Below are 20839 nucleotides of genomic sequence, written 5' to 3' on the forward strand. Positions count from 1 at the left end.
TTGCTAATGGAAATTTTGAATAATTCAATTTAGAAGATTTTTTTTTTTGTTCTTTTGGTCAAAATCCAAGTTATTATTTGCGTACATTCCAAGTCACAAACGCACCGATTAACAGGATCAATACCAACGGTCGTTCATATGCCCCCGCCTCTCGAGCAAAAGCAAATGATGAAGGAGGCGTCGCGTAGCTAACCAGTCCCCCCTTCCAATTCCCAAGACGGCAGCTCCTCTGATCGGATGCAACTTTCATCCTCCTTTTCTATTAAATCTACGAACCACAAACTCACACGTGTCGATAATCAGCTGATTTTGATACGTGGCTTCTCCGATCTCCTTAGCAGCGTATCTGAAGATCGAGCCGTAGCATTCGATCCACGCCCCGCTGCACGCGAAAAAAAGCGAATTAAATTCGAAAAAAAAATTATAAAATAGGGAGACGGAGACGGCAGTGTACTGAAATCCTTCCTTTGTCTCCGCCACTCCACGATCGGTGCCCTCGGCGCAAGGGATCGGCGATGTCCTCGTGCTATCGCCGGCTCCCTGCCCCTTCGATCTCCCCGTCGTCGGATCTGCGGATTCAGTTTTCCCGTCTCCAGCCTGTCTCCGTCCGCTCGGCTCTGTGCGATGGAGTCCCCCGTACCCTCCGTGCCGAGGTCAGTTCACGATTCTCCGAGCCGGTCGTGGCTCGCTTTCCATACGGCGGCGGATGGTCGTTCTTGAGAGTGCGATCTCCTCCAGCGAAAGGTATCGGGGCCATTGGGGAGGTTGTCGGGGAATCAGAAGTGGATCGGAGGCGGCGGAAGGCGGCAGAAGTGGTGGCCGCGGCGGTGGTCACCGTGGTCTTGGGGACTGGCAACCGGGTGCTCTACAAGCTCGCGCTTGTACCTCTCAAGGAGTACCCTTTCTTCCTCGCTCAATTCGCCACGTTCGGGTAAGACCGTCTCTCTCTCGCGCGCGCGCTCGTTCGCGCGTGTCTCATTTCGGGGAGCGTCGGTCTTTAGACGAGGAAGGTGGGTTAGTTGGGAAGCTCGGCTGGTCTTTGGAACGTGCAAGTGTTTCGAGAAAAACATGCTGACAAAAGAAGATATCTGCTGTATAAAAAAAAGAAAATAAAATTTACGATTGCGACGGTTTCGATGGGCCCGCTTATTTCGTATGGACCAGCTTACTTATTAATGATTTGGACAGTTGAATTAAATGAGACGATCTCATTGAGAGAGACATATTGGTTAGAAGATGTATTGTGAATATATTTAGGACAAAATAGACAGATTGGTTACAGGTTGTTATTTTGAAGTTATTTAGGACAAAGGGCGCCTACGGGGTAATAATTTATTACTTGCAATGTCTGATTTTTTTTCCTGTAGACCGTATGAGTGTAACTACGCTGCATAAAGCGCATAAGACTGGTGAGCTGGTAGTATACAGGGGTAGAGTGATCATAACCAATGGAACATAAGCTATGCCTTGTGGGAAAAAAAACAGAACATGAATGCTCTGTGGGGTAAAATTGAAAAAGATTCTTTTTATGCACTTGAATGCTTCTTGTCCGTTTCTTTGGGATAGGAACTAACTTTGGCTTATGATTATTTGCTCACGGTACATGAATTTGAAAATTGTTCAAACAAGTGATCGTTAGTAAATAGTTCAGTAGCTAGTCTTAATACAGATATCCTTGTATAGATGAACTCAAACATGTGTTCCTAAAAATGTGAAGACACTTCAGAAATAGATAGATGATGAAATTCATGCGTTGAAAAATTATTAATATTTTACTTGTTTTTCAAAAGTATTTGGATTCATCTTAATCTTTCATGTAGATAGTGATCTGCTAGGGCATTTTCTAATTGCCTTATTTGAATTTTTTTCAATGTTAGGTTGTTGGAGCAATTGCCCTTCATGTCTTGTTGCCTTCTAGTTTTCCCCCCGCTTAGTCAACATATGGCAGACAATAGATCTATAGATTGGCATCCAATTCAAATCAAAATAGAATAGACATTAGATCCATAACTAGTACTTTTGCTAATCTTGACACCGTTGTGGTTATGCTTAAGATGGTTAATGATAACTTTTCTTTAATGTATATCATTTGAGGTGGTTATAGGCTCTTATTGGCGAGGTTCTAATACATTATACTTCATATATTCCCCTGTGGATCCCTAAGACTTGCTACTCTCTGCACATTTTGCAACCTAATTACTAATCTATTGTACCTTTGCATGATTATGATTGACCGATTGTTCATCTCTCCCGAGGACACCCCCTATCATCTATGGACGTGCTCCTTACATCTCTCAACTTCTTGATTTTGAGAAGTCAAGAGCTAGGGTTTGGACCATATTGTTGCGGGCTCAATTTTAATGCCACTCATCCCTATGGCACTTAAACAATTTATCCTTGCAAAGTTGCTAGGTGAGCCTAACTCGCTAGATACCCACACAAGAGTAACTAAAAGAGATCGAGAGGGCTTGAGACCTAAAGAAAGCTTAATATTATTGAGGATGTTCTTATGGATATGCTTGACGATGATTTACAAGTAAAGGGAAGGGAGCTATTTATAGGCATTCTCCTCTGAATAATGGTTGAGATCAATTTGATCCTACGATGTACATTACATGTTTCGAAAGATCCTATAAAATATCTAGATATTATTATGTTGAGGAGGTTCTGGAGAAGTATTGGGAATTATCTCAAGGAAAAATTTAGAAACATTATAGGCCAAGACTATGGCCTAGGAGAGTCAGCCAAAGGGTAGATCGAAAACCTCTCTTGGGCTTGAAATTGTATCGCTTGGTATGCTCAGTGAATTGTCACAAGGTATCCTCTCATTCCCAACTTGCTTCAGTGTTTAGTAGATTCATTTATTTCATCAAATATTTAGTGTAGTTTAGAACTCCTTTCCTTTCAGTGATCCTATCTGGAATAATGTACTCCACATTTTTATTGAAGGAGGTGACAACGGCTGTTGGTGCATGATTAGACTTGCTTTTGTTGGAGTCATCCTTGTCTTCATTATAAGTCTTGAGAATGCTTACATGGAAGATATGATGAATTTTTAGCTTTTGTGGAAATTGGACTTTAAAATACCTTACCCACTCACATACGCTTGATGTCTTAGAAGGGGCCTTTATATCTCCTTTCCAGTGCACTTTTCGTAAGGACTAAATTGTTAGAGTAGGAATTTCACCAGTGCCATATTGTCTTCCTCGAACTCTACATGTTACCTCTTTTCAATTTTTTTGCGGTTTTGTCTAAATAAAGCCTTGAGATATTGGTTTGCTCATGCCCCTTGTTGACTTACATGTGGGTTACTAGGCTCTTCCCTTCATAAGTCAAGGTAATGACATTGGGTATCCTTGGTTGTTGCTTGAATCATAATCTTGAATGTACCTTTACTTGTCGTGCTCCTTTGTAAGGTATTAGAGAATTAGGCTACATCTAGCAACTTGGCCCAATCTTGCTAATGAGCATATAGTGCCTTAAGTAAAGCTTTAGTAGTGTATTGATGCCCTCAATTTGTCTGCCATTTTGGGGATGAAAACTTGTAGAGCAATTTAAATCTGTCCCAACAATTTGAAAAGCATGGTCCAAAATATCCAATGAATGAAGCTTACTATTGCTTACTATGTTTTGTGGAAGTCATCAAAGCTTCACGACATATTGAAGGAACAAGTGCGTTGCTTCATTCGCAGTGCAATCCAATTAGACGAGAATGAAAATGATATATTTGCTGAATTGATCAACTACCACCGTGATACTTTTGTGCCCTTTAGACTTAATCCATCGAGCCATGGGCACTTTGGAACGGGTAGAGGTTCAAGTAGTCTTGTTAGGTGTTGATGCTCCACTTTGTGTTGGTAGGAAAACAAGATAAATCCGCACATAAGTCTCGATGCCATCTCACATCCATGGCTCATAATATGTGTTCACCATGAGCGCTAGGGTCCTTGCTATACCCGAATGACAACCCACTTGGAATTACGACATTGCTTGATAATTTCCTTTCTCAAGTTGTCATGCTTGGGAATAAAAATTCTAATGCTGGTGGTAAGGAGTAAGCCATCATCTATCCAAAAGCATCGTGTCTTCCCCTCTATAGCCAACTTTAGCAAACGGTGGGCAAGGGAACCTTGATTTAATGCTTCTTTGATGTGGTTGACAAGTGTACCTTGTGGTTGACTCATGCTTCATGTAGTTAGCTCCACTTTCCTACTTAGTGTGTTAGCCACCACCTTGTTCTGGCCAAATTTGTACTTGAGTTGGTAGTCGAATTCTACCAAGAAATATTTTGGCTGAAATTGCTTAGGGCTGAGCTTCTTTTGAGGGAAAATAACTTATGACAATGTTGTCTGTTAGGATGACAAAGTGTGAACCTAGTAAGTAATGGCGCCATGTTCAAAAGCAAATGCATGACAATGGTCATTTCCTTCTGCACCGTATAGGGCCTCTTTGTGTTGTTTAACTTTCAACTTTCAAAGGCATTGGGGTGTCCTTCCTGCATGAGTACACCAATATCAAATCCTGAAGCATCAATGTGTACCTCAAATGACTTGGTATTGTAAGGCAATATCAACATTAGTTCCTCCATGGTAGCCTTCTTCAACTCCTCAAATGCATGGTCACACTTCTTTGTCCATTTCCATGAGCTATCCTCCTTGAGGAGATTGGTCAAGGGTGTGGCTTTGATAGAAAAGCCTTGGTGAAACACCCATAGTAGTTTACCAACCCATGGAATGATCTCACTTGTAACCTTGGTGGGTGGCTCCCAACCTTGAGTGACCGTTACCTTGGCTTGATCCTTTATAGGTTCTCATTGTAGATTCTATGGTTAAGGAACTCTACGTCTTGTTGGGGCAAATGAACATTTCTCCCACTTGACATACAATTCATTTTTCTATGGCACTTGGATGACTTGTTTGAGCTGATGCACATAATCATCAAGGGTTGTATTATACACTACAATGCCATCCAAGTAGACTACCACAAAGCGGTTGAGATAGGGGTGGAAGAGCTTATTCATAAGGATGCAAAATGTAGCCGGTGCATTTGTAAAACTAAAGAGAATAACAAAGAATTTAAAAGCATTGTTACCTTGTTACACATGTTGTCTTGGGCTCATCCCCTGTTACAATCCACACTTGACATTATTCTAACCGCAAGTCTAGTTTAGAGAAGCATTGAGCTTTCCCTATCTGATCAATAAGTATTAACAATTAAAGGGATGGGGTACTTATTCTTGTGGTGATGTTGTTAACTGCTCAATAGTCGATGCACATTCTAAGAGACCCATCTTCTTCTTTTGAAACAATACTAGGGCACTAAAGGGAGCTTTGAAAGGATGAAATAGCCCAAGTCTAGAAAGTCTTTGAGTTATTTTCATAACTCAATCTACCTCACACTCTAGTGGAATCTTCTTTAGAAACTCTTGTGGATTACATCCTTGAATGCTCCAAGCACTGCTTACAAGGCCTTTTGGACTCCATGGAGTTGGCAAAATCTTCCCCATTGTTCAACTTTCGATTAGTGGTAAGGTAACTTGATTCTAATTTCAACCCTTGCTTAAATTGTAGGCCTGATAGCGCCTTGGGCTTTACCATGACAGTACGCTCTATTAGAACCACACATGTTTTGTTTCTTATAAGTATGTTAAGGGAGTTGACTGCTTGTAGAGGAAACACTGGCATTTGGTCAAAGAACTTCAATCTTAGCACCACTTGAAAGTCATCCATCAATACTAGGGAGAAATCTAGGCTTCCACTCCATCTCCAAGGTAAACCTGAATTGACTTGGCGATGCCAACAATGGGCCAAACCTAAAAATTCACAACTTTGAGGGAACATCCACCGCTAGTAATTTTAAGGCCCAACTGCTTAGCCTTGTCTTCGGAAATAAAATTGTGAGTTGCTCATGACTAGAACCTTTTTGCTATTAATCATTGCACTTGCAAACATAAGACCTTTTCTTGGTTGAAGGAGTGATGATTTTAGTCTTGAGAGCGCTAAGTAGTCAAAGCAATCCCATGTTAGCTTGAGACATTTCATCGTAGAGTAACTTTCTTCATGTTGGCTCATTATTGCAATCCCTCATCCAATATAGACAATTACACATGAAGCAAGACTTTTTAGGTCCGAGTGTATTGGACTTACCATTCTTTAGCTTGTCCATTTTGTTACCATCGTAAAATACACAATCTCTATGTTCACTTTTCTGTCCCCCATCTTTGCCATAGTTGATCTTCTTTTCTTTTGATTGGGAAGAGTAGTCAATAAGTGACTCAACATTGGTGGTAGCAACTTTAAAATTTTGCACACCTTGTCTCTACAATTCTGCTTATGCCTAATTCTTCAATTTGCCCATGAAATAGAAGAGATAATCTTTATGGGACATGTCATCGATCTTTAATAGCAATGAAGCGAATTCCTTTCCCTAATGCTGCTAGTTTGCTTAAGTTGTCATAAATGACCGCGTGCCTCCTCGGGGTTGGTTGAGCTTAACTCCTTGAGTTCTTCTTTAAGTCCTTCCAAGTGTTTATTGAGTGAAGATCTTTTCTCTTGTTGCTAAACTTACACCGCCACCACATTCACACAACATTTTTTAGTAGATGGATGCACTGTTGGTCCTTGAAGAATCACCTCATATGCCCTTAAAATAAAAAATCTCTTAATTTATACAAGAAACTATCAACCTTCTTGATATCGCGAGCACTCTTGTAGATGACTAATATTGGCATTGGGATAGAGTTGAGGATGGTGGCACTTGAACACCCTAAGCTAGTCTCACATGTGTGCCCATGACCCTCCTCATGTGTGCATGCTTCCATTTCTTCTCATAAATCCCACAACTCCTGCTCCATGAACGCCTTAAGTTTGACGAGCTTGGTGGTGACTTGCTTTTTCACACGGTGAGCATTCTTGCAATTGAGGATGACCTTCTTGGTGGCAACACTTAACTCAGCATACTCTAGCTCTACTTTGTTTAGACTATGTCTCTACTTCATTTAGATGGTTAATGAGATCTCCAATAATGGATTGTACCTCAAAGGTATGTTTCTCCAAGCTATCAATACTAATCACCTCTATGGTGTACTGCATCTTGCAGATAGCTTGCTCCAAGGTAGCAACCCATGCTTTAATAGCATCCACCTCTGTTACGTTAGCCTTGCTGTGTCTACCTTGTGTGCACTGCTCCTCTAGTGTTTGAAGTTATTAGAATATTTAGGGATAAATATTCTGTTAGGGATAAATATTCTGTTTTTCTTTTTTATAGAACAATTCTCCTAGAATAGGTCTCTATATTCGTGTATAAATAGGGGCCTATTTCTTGTAATAAAGTAAGATTTCATATTATTTTACATGGTATCAAAGTGAGGTTGGGTTTAGGGTTATCCGCCTGAACCAATCCTCTTCCTTCTCTCTCTGTTCGTCACGCGTTTTCCTGGCGTGCGTTTCTGTTCGTCGTTTTTACCGACCGAATCGCGACTTCTCCTCTCGTGATCCCTCTTCCGCTTCTCGACCAAATCGCGACTTCTTCTCTCGCGATCCCTCTTTCGCCGACGACTTCTCCTCTCGGCTCACTGCTTTTGGTTGTTAATTCTGAATCAACAGAGGTGATCCTTCAGGAAGCACCTCTATCAACCGCCTTCCTCGTCGCACGTTTTCTTCCTTGCGACGCAGCAATCGCAGCTATTTCCTCGTCGTGCGTCTTCCTCGACGCGACGAGCAACACGCCTTTCTCGTCGTGACGCAGCAATCGCAGCGGCTTCCTCATCACCGTCTTCCTTGACGCAACGAGCAGCATGTCTTCCTCGTCCCACCTCTCGCGTGCCGATCTCCTCCGCCGTCTTCCTCGTCGCACGTTTTCCTTGTTGCGACGCAGTAATCACAGCTGCTTCCTCGTCGCGCGTCTTCCTCTACGCGACGAGTAGCACGCCTTCCTCGTCGCGCGTTTTCCTCGTCACGACGCAGCAATAGTAGTAGCTTCCTCGTTGCGCGTCTTCCTCGACGTGACGAACAGCACGCCTTCCTCGTCGCACGTTTTTCTCGTCGCGATGCAGCAATTGCAGCAACTTTCTCGTTGCGCGTCTTCCTCGACGCGACGACCAACACGTCTTCCTCGTCCTACCTCTCGCGTGCTTCTCTTCTTTGCTTCCCTCTTCCAGTAACGGCAGCAAGTTAGCAAATTCCAGCTCTCCTTTTCTTCTCCTCTTCTCGTTCTTCCAGAAGTAGGCGGACATCAGCAGCACCTACCTTGTGTTTTTCTAGTAACACAGCAACAGCAACACCTTTCCGAAAGTAGGTATTGATGGAAAGAAGGTTGATCATGTCACCTCGTAAGGGTGGCAAAGAACGCCCTTGGTGTGATTATTGCCATCGACTCGGACACACGATTGATAAATGTTGGAGCCTACATGGTCGATCTCCCCGTGCTGCACAGACCGTCCAAAGTTTTGTTGCTCCTTCAGCTTCCACTTAACAATTGCTTCAAGAGCTAAGATTTGGAAATGTTACACAAATGTCACTTATATGTGACAACCAAACCACTATGCATATCGTCTCGAATCTAGTTTTTCATGAGAGGACAAAGCATATTGAAGTCGATTGTCATTTTGTCAGAGAGAAAGTTATATTTGGTGAAATATTTACTAGCTTTATTAACTTACAGGATCAACTAGTAGATATATTTACCAAGTCACTGAGAGGTCCTCGAATTGACTACATATGTAACAAGCTGGGTACATATAATTTGTATTCTCCAGCTTGTGGAGGAGTGTTAGAATATTTAGGGATAAATATTCTGTTATGGATAAATATATTTTTTTAATAGAATAATTCTCCTAGAATAGGTCCTTATATTCGTGTATAAATAGAGGCTTATCTCTTGTAATAAAGTAAGATTCCATATTATTTTATAGAAGTCATTGCCCTTAGCATAATAGTTAGCTGCTAAATGGTGGGAACTTGGTTCCAATACCAATTGTCACGGGCTTAATTTTAGCGGCATTGATTTGTGTGACATTTAGACAACTTATTCTTGCAAAGTTGCCAAGGAAGCCTAACTCGCTAGAAATCTACACAACAGAAGTTAAAAGAAATTGAGAGGGCTTGAGTCAAGAGAACTTAATATTATTGAAGATGTCCTTGAGGATACCCTTAACGATGATTTACAAGTAAAAGATAGGGAGGTGTTTATAGGCATCCTGCTCTTGAATAAACACCTTAAATCAATTTGATCCAACAGTGTTATATTACATGTATAGAAAGGTCCTACAAAATATTTAGATATTGTCATGTTGAAAATATTTTAGGGAAATATTTAGAATGATCTCAAGGAAGGAGCTAGAAAAGAGTATCGGGTCAAAACCATGGGCCAAGAGAGTAAGCCAAAGGGTGGATCAGAAATTTCTTTTGAGCTTGAAATTGGGTGGTTTGTGAAAATATGCTTCTAAAGTAATCAAACAATGGCATCTTTAAAACACAAACAAACAATTGACAGGAGCATATGCTTGACTTATCCAAATTGCCTAACTTTGGAGCCCATGAATATGGGACACTTGTACATGCTGTAACTGCAAAACTTTCACCCATGATCTGCTTGCCCATATTTAAATTTAAAAGTAAACTAATAGGTCTTTGCCTTCCTCCAAAAAAGATCCTGTAAGTCTTAAATGCTTAGGTTATTATTATTATTTTATTTTTTTTACTTGAGGCTATCAATTAGATTACCTGTATGCTATTTTTCAACTGTAGATTTTTTTTGTCAGATACTTGATTGTGTACTTCTCAATCCTTTACACTCGTTATCAAGCTGGCATTGTAACTGATGAGATGCTTTCGCTTCCAAAGACCAGATTTTTGGCAGTTGGATTCTTGGAAGCTTTGGCTGCTGCATCAGGAATGGCTGCTGGAGGTATGCTATCCTAATTTCCTTTTTTGGCAAGTATGCAAATTTGTGAGATGATCTCATACATGTAATATCTTCTAGTAGCATCCTCTCAGGCCTGTTAATTTCTGCATCATTACAGCATAGGCAGAGGTGGTGCAGGAGATACTTGTATTTTCTGTCTGATTTAAACTTTGTATGCGTTCCTTCTGATCCTGAATGCAAAACAAATTCTGTCCTAGCTATTTTAACTTACTTTACTACCTTTTTTGGATGCTGTAGCTTTGATTCTTTATTTTAATTACGCAAAGCAAACATATTAGGAATTTTTGCAGAAGTTATACTGGCAATCTAGCATCAAAGGAAGCATGATAACAACAACAATATACATGAATCATCATTCAATGTCTCCTAAGTTTATGTTAAATGAGGAACTAAATAACAATCTTATACCAACATGATTTAGTTTATGTATTTAGTATTTAGATGCAAATGAAAAGGCAACACAAAATTAGCTTATGCCCTTCTTACTGCAAAATTATATGCCATATGTTGGTGTATCTCTTGTGACCGACATGTAAAATCACTTTGGAAGAAGTCCAAGGTTGATATCATAATTCTTGTTTAAAGAATCATGGTAAGATTTAAGGATCAGGATGATCAATCCCTATCTAATAAATATCTACAAGTTTAGTAAGATGTGTTGAAAACAGTAGATTCTGATAACTGTTTGAACTTTTTCTTTCATTTAGTCACTTTGATTCAGAGAATAAACCTGAATAATTAAATGATTGCAGTTCACATATTCTACAGTATGCACAGCTTGGAACGTTCATGAAAGTTCCATTAATTATCTTAGTATCTATTCTGTGTTTGGAAGGTCCAGAATAGTGTTTGATTTTAAAATTGATTGACCCATCATTTTGCATCTTGTTTGCTGACAAGACAGCAAACCAGAGCAGCAAGTCCACCTATACAAAGGAAAGTAATAGCAGTCACAGAAGCAAGTAGTAAAATAGTCAAAGTTTGAAATTTGAACTTTAGTTCCTTGTACCAATTCAACTCACCCTCCTACTTTGTGTTTCATCTTGAAACACTAGGTCTTTGTATTGATTAATGTGGTTCGCCTATTCAAAGGACAGTAAATCGGTAATGAAAAATCTTCATACTTATTTCAAAGAATTCATAACAATCAGTTGATCAAAATGTTGAACTAGATGTGTACTTCAGAACCTCAAAAGTAGTAGATGCTTTAGTGATTAGTAAGATTGTGCACTGACATCATTTCAAATTGAAAGAATAAAAATGTGGAAGTGGGAAAATGGATGGGAAAGTGAAGAGGAAAAAATGAGGTTTCTTCTTTTTGTTACTTGGAAAGATAGAGAAGTGAATGAATTGCTGGTTAATTTTCCTTTCAAATTGTTTTACCTAGGAAAATAAATGGACAATTAGAGTGAACTTATTTTGTTTTTCTATACATTCGTCCAGCCCAATTTTGAGGATTAGTTTTATTCAAAGAAGGGACTTTTCTTTTTCAGTAAAAGAGAATCCTTTTCCTTTTTAGTTATGCCTTCAAATAAACACATTTCTCTCCTGATGATTGAGTGTGTTCGATGCATGCATGAGAAGAGCAAATGATAATCAGGAAAAATGCAGTGGAAATTCTTGTTAACACATGGATGTTATTTTGAAATGTAGAGAAAATTCTTATTAACACATATGGATGATATTTTGTTCCAACTTGGAAATGTATGATGCCATACACAAATGTGGAAATTGAACCCATCAAGTTATGTTCCTATTTAGACTCCTCTTTTTTTTTTCTGATAATTGGCTTCTCTCCCCTCATACCTTTTATTTAATGAAATTTCATATAAAAACATTTACTTGTAGATCTGCTCTGATTTATGTTGTTCATTTACCTTTTTGCTAGAGTAGCTGTTCTTTCCGGGGCATCAATACCAATCCTGTCTCAGGTAATGAGGCTTTATAATCACTTTTCTTAAGAAATTTATGGAAACATCCATCAAATAACGGTATTAATCATGTTTTGCAGACATTTCTTGTTTGGCAGCTTATCTTTTCAGTTATATTTCTTAAGAGGCGATTTCGACTAAACCAACTACTTGGGTGCTTTCTTGTGACCATCGGAGTGGTAATAACTGTGGCAAGGTATCTTCATAAAATATTAAATGGTGTTCATTTTAATTTTAGTTAAATTGAGATATTTGAAACCTTGTTGGTCTTTGGCATCCTCGTGACGACAGAGTAGAATATCCTACAAATAAAATGCCAATTCTGCTTTTTTTGATCGAAGGTGTAGATAGTTTATGATTCTCGTGTGCTACTTAACCTTCACGAGTACATAAAATCAGTCAACTATGATCATTCACTCAATATAAGATGTTATTTTCAAAGTCCATCACTATACTCTTTCTAGACCGCCCTACACTGGTATTGCACAATTAATGAATCTTGATCAGGCGACACTAATCAGAAAGCATGTTTGCTTGTGCAGTGGTTCTGGTGCCTCATTAAAAAATGCTGGAATATTTTGGTCACTTCTTATGATTCTTTCATTTCTATTTCAAGCTGCGGACACTATCTTGAAGGTAGTGTATTTTCTGGATAAATTTACAACCTTATCCATGCACAATTTTTCTACAATATGTTGTCTTGTGTATTCAGGAGATTATATTCCTGGATGCTGCCAAGAAACTGAAGGTATATTCCAGTATCTATTAGATTTTTTTATTTCAATAAGTCCAAGTTGCTGAGTTCCAAACACATATGCTGCTATTCTTATAGTAATTTCCATGATAATTTTATCAATAGAACTACTTGAGTTCAGGATACTAATACTTTCTGTTTCCTATGCCAGGGAGGTTCTCTTGACCTTTTTGTTGTAAATTCTTTTGGATCTGCTTTTCAGGTTAAAATATACTCTTGGCTAAATTTTTTGTTAATGGTTATTTAAACTTCCTTCTACCATGATGTTAAAGCTATGGTTAATGCAGGCCATATTTATATGCCTTTTGATGCCATTCATGTCGAAGCTATGGGGCATTCCATTCCATCAGTTGCCATCGTATATTAGAGATGGAACAGCCTGCTTTCTAAATATTGGATCATTATCAGGTCCATCACCTGTACTCCTCTGCTTGAAATAATTCTCTCTTTAAATACCTATATCCCATAGTCATAAAACTTGGTAATGCACAAATGATCAAAAAGGCTTTTTAACTGCAGCATGCTACATTTATTGCCCGTAAGAACCCTATTTAGTTAAAAAAATAAAAAATTAACCAGCTACCAATTGATGCTATTATTTTTTTTGTCTTTACAAATGAAAGATGATTAAATTTTTTAAGTGATTCTAAGTAATATTCTTTGTGCTATTTTGGAGGAAATGAAGGTTGACATAGTAGTACACCATGAAATTAAATTGCAGCAACATCTTAATTTATGAGTGTAAGGTTGATGGCACGTGTGCTCAATAGACAATGCACTGGTTAAAGCATTATGCATTCTACTATTTTCTGCCCATTTTAGTAGTTAGAACAGAATTATCTGTGGGTCTGCCTTACATAACTCAATGTTAGGACATGATCTTTGGTAATACACTATTGTGTTTAGTAGACATAAAAGTTATCCTAAATATAGATTGCTAGGTTGATTAATTGGATATGTTATGTGATAGTTGTTCAATTTTCATTAATATAGATAAGTAAAATTGAATCATTTGAATGATTATGTGGTGGATATAATTTGCTTTATATTTGTTTTGGTTAATAGTTTGGTATAACAATTTATTGATTTAAACTTAAATATTTTATCTTTTTATTCTGTAATCTATTATTAACCTGTAAATCCAATGTACGTTTTACAATAGCTTGACTGCATGCAACTTGCATATGCTTTTTCAAGGTATTGGTCATGTTGAGTTATATGAGTATTTTAGGATTTTTCTTTATGTTGATGGGGCACACAATCATTACATAACAGAAGCTCTTCTCTGGTCTAACCATCCATTATTTATTTTGTAATGTTATTTTCATCAATATCTCCTTATTGAACTATTGGTGAACTGAATATCTAATATATCTAGAACTATTCGATTGTTTTTTTTCTTTTTATTGAAACTACTTTTCCTACATTATATTTAATTCTACATAACTTAAACTTAGGTTTCTAAAATTTCTCTCCTTAATTCAAATTTTGAATCTATTCTATTTACATTTGTCACGTATCACAAAGGTTTATTGGATATATCTAGTGAGTTCATATTTAGTGCTAATGTAAAAAAAGTAAACACTTAAATTTGACTGCATAATGAATAATAGATACTATGGCAAGTCAAACACGATTTATGGAGACAAAATGTTAAGGAACATGATACAATATGATTAACTCAACCCATTTATCAAAAACATCAATTATTTAAAAAATTTAGTAACTTTGCAACATTATATAAATTGACCTTTTATTATTTTCAGAAATGATAGTAGTTATTTATTTTATTGTTCTTTTACATGATTTTATATCAAAATAATGAAATGATACAACTACAACATGATTAATAAATATGACATGATAAAATTCCAGCCCTAATCTCTCGTCTTTAAAATTATGGCAACTAACTCTATTATTGTATACTGTGTATATGCATCATAAGCACGTACCCTTGTGTTGCTATATTTTTTTGTAATTAGGGTCTTCTAGATTATACCACTCGGAAACACATTCTTTACTTATTTCACTATTCCCAAAATAAGTAATCCATTAGTGAAATCAATGTTATATATCTTCATGCTAAATGCTACATAAAAACAGTGTTTATAATGTTTTGTTATTACAGGATGCCAGGGTGCACCACTTTTACCTATATTGTTTGTGATTGTTAATATGGCATTTAACATATCCTTGCTACATCTTCTAAAGATTTCTTCAGCAGTAGTCTCTTGCCTTGCATCCACTTTTTCAGGTTCATTTCTCTCTATTTTTTCAATACTATTTGTTTGTGTTTTATCAAAATTTCTCTTTCCTACTGAATTTGTTCCCATATATATATATTTTTTATTCTAGTAATGATGGTTATTTATAAACGCCTATTCACAGTTGGTTCCCTAGCAAAGCATTTCCTCATTAGGTTTCAATTTCAAAATGTGACTGCATTATGTACAAGTGTGAGTATTGCGAGCATTGCGTTAACGTATCAGTATCTATTTGATTTTTGTGACCAAGTTAGCACATATTGCTTGAGAAGTAAATATAGACATGTCTTGAATGACATGGCAATTTTTTTTCACCCCATAGCTTTAATTAGTAGATAGTGGTTAGTTCGCACAAGAATCCCTGGACCACAGCTCATTATTTTTTGCTTCACATTTTTTTAGTTTATTCTTAATTGGAAAATTATATTTATCACTAAAAAGTGCGGCTACACCAATATCATATTTAGAGTAATTTACTAAAATATTCCCTTTCAAATCATGTCTCAATACTCAAAATTTGCCAAACAAGGTCTCTTTCTCCTTTACCATCAACCTAAACCATAGACCTGTGCATGCAGTGTGATTTTGAAATGCGCTTACATGTGCAAACTCTAGTAACATCATTATGATGTGTGAGACCTAAATAATGTGTTTTAGATGCTAACAAACTCAAATGCGCTGAATTTAAATGAAAACTATGTTGCAAATTGATTTGAAATTTGGCTGGCAGACCATTATGTGCTAAGTAACCAACGAAAGTTGATTTATTCACCTATTATTATTAGGATGTGAGAGACTCTAAGTTGAACATTTTTAATGCAAAGGAAAACTAACAAATCAACAGCGTGAAAATCATTCATAAGATAATGTAAAAAATCAACTCAAAACTATTTTGTGCCAGGGCAGAGACATTTTCACTCATGCACCATCAGGATGTGAGAAACTTCAAATAAATGAATATTTACTTGTATTATACATTATTTGGATGTGCAAAGGGACCCAAATAATCTAATTTTGAATGAAAATCTTAATCTGTAAATCATTTGTGATTTGGCTTGTGGAAATTACTGAAAATAAGTTTTGGAGAGGTTTTCTGAAATTGAATGATAAAATAGGTAAAAAAATGGTGAGGGAAGATATTGGGTAAATTTTGATTATTGGGGTGGTATATGGTTACAAAACATTTAGTTCTGTTTTGGTAAATTGCCCTTATATCTTTTGCTTAGTGACAATCTCAGTTCCTTGTGATGGCTATTTTGTTAAACATGTAGTTGCTGAAGACCATCGCCAAAATGGCATGAGGTTTACCATCTTCTATTCTATAAGAACTGTGGAAGTTATTGAAATGTTTCTTAACTATTTATTTGGTGAAACTACATACGTGTGCTAGATGATTTTCGCACTTGAAATCATTTATTTTATATGCACACAGATAATAGTACAGTTGAGATAAAATCTCTACTAGCATGGTGTTCGACTGTGAAACAAAATTTTAATTGTTTGTTATTTTGTGTTCAGTTCCTCTTTCCATCTACTTCTTCACACTTCCACTGCCATACATTGGAGTAACGTCGTCGCTTCCTGCCGGCTTCGTCGCTGGAGCTATTGTTCTTGTTAGCGGTCTCCTCCTCTATTGCTGGCATCCACCTCTAACCAATACCACACACGATGAAGTATCATGATCTCAAATTTTAGGGATCCCCATCCCTCTCTTTACCTTGGTCCCTTTTTTTTGGTGGCTTATTTAGATCTCTTGATTGAGAGAGGTAGATGTAATTTCTTGTAATATTTGATCACAAATAAAAGAAATTTGCCCTACAATTTATCGGTCCAAGAATATAATGATGTTTAAAATTAAAAGGGTCTTTTTTACCGAATTATCAAAGGACTTTTTTTTATTGAATTATCAAAGCAAACACCCCTTTGTTTATCATATATGAAGTATTTCATTTTATGTTTTATATTAAATTTATCCTTGTAAGTCCACTAAACTATTGCATCTTCACTTGCTCACCCCCAAAACTATATTTTGGTTTATGTATTGCCTAGATTGATAGATGTCTGTATTCATTTTATTCTGCTAAAGTAGTATTCCTTTTCTTTTTGTCTCCAACACTGGTTATGCTCTTTGTAAATGTTGCTTTGCCTCTTTGCCATTGACAGACTTTTCTCCTTTGTTCTTCAATCTATGATATCGTTCTTCTCTAGATATATCTATTGTTATTTTTCTGTTTCATGTATTTAAGGTTGTTGTTTGTAGTTGATTTAGAAACACTTTTCTAGCATCTAAACATAGTATAAATCTTAAAATAAGTAGCTGTTGTCCCTTTTGACTCTAAAGTTTGTCTTATGTAATAGTTCTGTAAAGATTGTTATATGAATTTAAACTGATCGATACAGGAAAAGAAAGGTATAGAATGACTCCAGTGTGCCCGTGAAATATTAACAAGGGTTTGTTACTAAAATTTAACTAGTTTAGATTAATTGAGTAATGTGTTTATAATTGTTACGTGCAGACTTGTCTAAACAGGTAAAGGGAGATACAACAACTTGAGAAGGTCCAAGCAACAAAGACGAGTGCTTATGAACAAAATTAGATCAAATAGAATTTATATTGGTCTAAATAAGGAAAGGAAGACAATAATTTTAAAGAGTTTAGGGAGCATAGACGAGTGTTTGTTATGAAATTAGGCCAATATAGGTTGATGTAGTAATTTTGGATAAAATTATTGTAAGGGTTCATGTTGTCTAATTTTAAATATTTGACTCTAGTTGTTACTCATATATATTTTGAAATTTTAATAATGTCTTTATTGTTATGAAACTAGATGACTACAAGTTCGTAGTTGTTTTTCCCCCACGAGGACTTAGAAACATTGTCTCGCCCAATTACTTGAAGAAATTATAATGAAATTATTTTATATATGAGAGTTGGAACTTTAACGTTTTACATGTCTCGAACTACCATATACTATAGATAAGTAGTTCATTTACTCTTTCTTCCCCAAGTTAAGATTTTGTAAAGAAATTTATATTTTATTGATGAAGAATCATCATATAGTAGAATTATAATGATGCTGAGGATAATCAAATGTGATAAGAGGAGAAAGAAATAAGAATTTTCTAAATCAAGATATATTACAAATCTTGTTTAATTTATGTTGCATAGGTGTTGTACAAGGAGGAAGAGACATGGTCACACAATCAAGCCTATAAAGAATGCATAAGAAAAATTATTCCATAACTTTGACATGTGAAATGAGAAAAAAATTATAACTATATAACTTGATTTTATATAATGTTAGTATGAAATTATAACTTTGTAATTTGGATTATCTCTATATAGGTTGTAATGTTATCTATATTGATCTTTCTACTTTGATGTGTGCCAAGGAACTTTTAAAGTTCACCCATGTCATTAGAACTATCAATTTTTTTTTTCAAAAACTATCATATAACAATTTTGATTAAAATTATTATATAAAATATTTTTGCTCGAACAATGAATCTAAGTGGGTAGATGTGTGCTAGGCAACATTTAAAGTCTATCCTTGCCTTTAAAATTGTCTTACTTCCATGTAGTAGTTTTAATTAAAATTATCATGAGGTATTTTTATTCAAATGATGGATCTAAATAGATAGATGCATGCTAGAAAGTATTTGTAGCCCATTAATGACTTTAGAATTATCAAATTTCATTAAAATGTTCATATAACAATTTTGATCAGAAAAACGAGAATGAGGTCAGCTGTTTGTTAGCAAGAAGGGTAAAATAGAAATCAGATGTACCTTTTGAGAAATATGAAATTTAGGTGCATATTTTAGAAATTCGACAATTTTAAGTATGCCCTTTGGTCAATTGTCGTAATTTATATCTATTAATCACTTTTATATTATTCTAATTTGTTATAATAAAAATTGGTTAAGATTTTTCATTAAAATTATTTATATTATAAAATTTGAATAACCAATATACAAAAGAAAATTTCTTAAATAACAAAACTTAATAAAGGCGCATATGTTAAAATGGAAAAAGATTATCCCTATTAAGGAGCATCTTGATTTATTTATTTTTTATTTCATATCCATTGCTCCTAATTCGAGTAACCATCAATCGGAATCTCATTGTTCGATCGATGCTTCATTAGCGACAAGCACAATGGTTCATCGAAACTCCATTGACAGTCACAATCTCTCTTTTTTATCGATAATAAATTAATGTATTCTTTGTTTATATAGTTTCTCGATTTACTTCTTTATAGATGGTCGTGGAGCCGATCATATGGAGCTGCTAAAGTGGCAAATTTCACCTTTTACAGAAAAGAAAAGAATCTCTTTACTATTATTATGCTACCCAAAATATTCATTGGCCAATTGGGAAAGTTAAACTTATGCTTTAAATGAACAATAAATAAACATCAAAATAACTTTGTGTTAACGTAACTCTTTGCAAAGCATGGTTTAGTATCATCGGTGTTTAAATACCTTAATTTTTTTAGGAGAAATATAATGCACTTTTTTTTAAAAAAACGCCCCTAATTATCATTTTATTTAAAAGTACCCATTTAAAAAAATTAAAATAGCAATAACACAGTAATTTTATTCAAATTACTATAACACAACAATTTTTTTTAAAATTGGTACAACATATAATAGTTTTGTTCAAAATAATTATAATTTATATAGCAACTTTAATCAAAGCTATTATAATATATAAGTGGTTGCACCTCTTAACTAGTTGCGCATGTAATAATTTTGAATAAAGCTACTTTATTACATAATAATTTTGAATAAAACCGTTACAACGAATTTGACGGAGTTGAAAAAAGATATTTTAATAAATAATAGGAATTTGACATTGGATCAAAATTATAATAATAATATTGAAATAAAAATATTCTCTGGATCAGAAATGCGATGAGACATTCTCTTAATATTTTTTTAAATTAGAGTGACTTTTTTGAAGTTAATAAAAATAATTAGTACTTTTTTATTTTCTGTCCAATGTTAGTGATGATATGTCAAATTATAAATATATTTGTATAAAATATTTAAAAAGTGTAAAAAGTATAAGAGAAAAATAAATCATTTTAAAATAGATATAATTCTTTAGAAAAACAATTATTTTAGTGTTGGTATTTTATAAAAAAACCCTCTTTAAAAATGATTATAAATAGTTTTCATAGATTAAAAAATAATTTTTTAAAAATTAAATTTATGTTGACAATTATAACTCCAAACAAGTCTTTTATATTAGTTTTATTTCTTAAAAAGAAATTAAATATTTTTTTTTTAAATGATTCCCAAATAGACGTGAGACGGTAGCAAATAATGATACTAGAATTGCTAGATTTTTATAAAAAATTTAAAAATATAGTGAACCATAAAAATCATATTAATGGAGAAAATCTAGCATTACAAAAATCTATGCATATTCCCCAAGAACTCTTGCTTGTATTTATATAGTAAATAAACACCTCATCATAACCTACTAACTTGATACTTAAATGATCAAGAACATAGTAGAAAATGGGTTGGTGCATAATCATGTACAAAGGTAGATTACATAGATGCACAATTTTAACCATTGAAATGTGTCCATATCTTTAGGCACCATCCCATACGAGCAAGATCGGTTTGACTTTTTAAAAACTATTTCACAATGATAATTGTCTGAGGTCAGCAATGCTCATAATTGAGAAATAAATACCAACGGCCTAAGCACGATTTCACAATGTGTCTGACTTTAAACATTATTTCATAATTTATTTATTTTTAATATTTTAAATATTAATTCTAAAAATGATTAATCTGATCCCTTAAAAACCATTAAAGTAAATCTAAAAAAGTAGATAGATCCTGACAGAAAATCCAACATCACACCACAAGCATATAAAATACCCTACATGAAGCAAATCTTCGTTGCATGAAAATCCGTCCCACGCTTACAATCACACCGTGCCCCA

The 20839-nt window shown here is 35.2% G+C and overlaps 1 protein-coding gene across 1 annotated transcript; it reads left to right on the forward strand.

Annotated features, from left to right (window-relative positions):
* Window positions 1-481: 481 nt before the first annotated feature.
* Window positions 482-16733, forward strand: LOC141833471 (protein CLT1, chloroplastic-like). Its single transcript, XM_074720925.1, has 10 exons — window positions 482-931; window positions 9761-9906; window positions 11818-11855; window positions 11936-12051; window positions 12398-12491; window positions 12568-12603; window positions 12761-12811; window positions 12897-13017; window positions 14738-14863; window positions 16392-16733. Exons 1-10 carry the CDS (start codon window positions 516-518, stop codon window positions 16553-16555), a joined length of 1308 nt encoding a protein of 435 aa, XP_074577026.1. The 5' UTR covers window positions 482-515; the 3' UTR covers window positions 16556-16733.
* Window positions 16734-20839: the final 4106 nt, after the last annotated feature.

Source organism: Curcuma longa, chromosome 8, assembly GCF_044706935.1.
Source record: "Curcuma longa cultivar G26 ecotype Majalengka, Jawa Barat chromosome 8, ITB_CL_G26_1.1, whole genome shotgun sequence".
NCBI lineage: Eukaryota > Viridiplantae > Streptophyta > Magnoliopsida > Zingiberales > Zingiberaceae > Curcuma > Curcuma longa.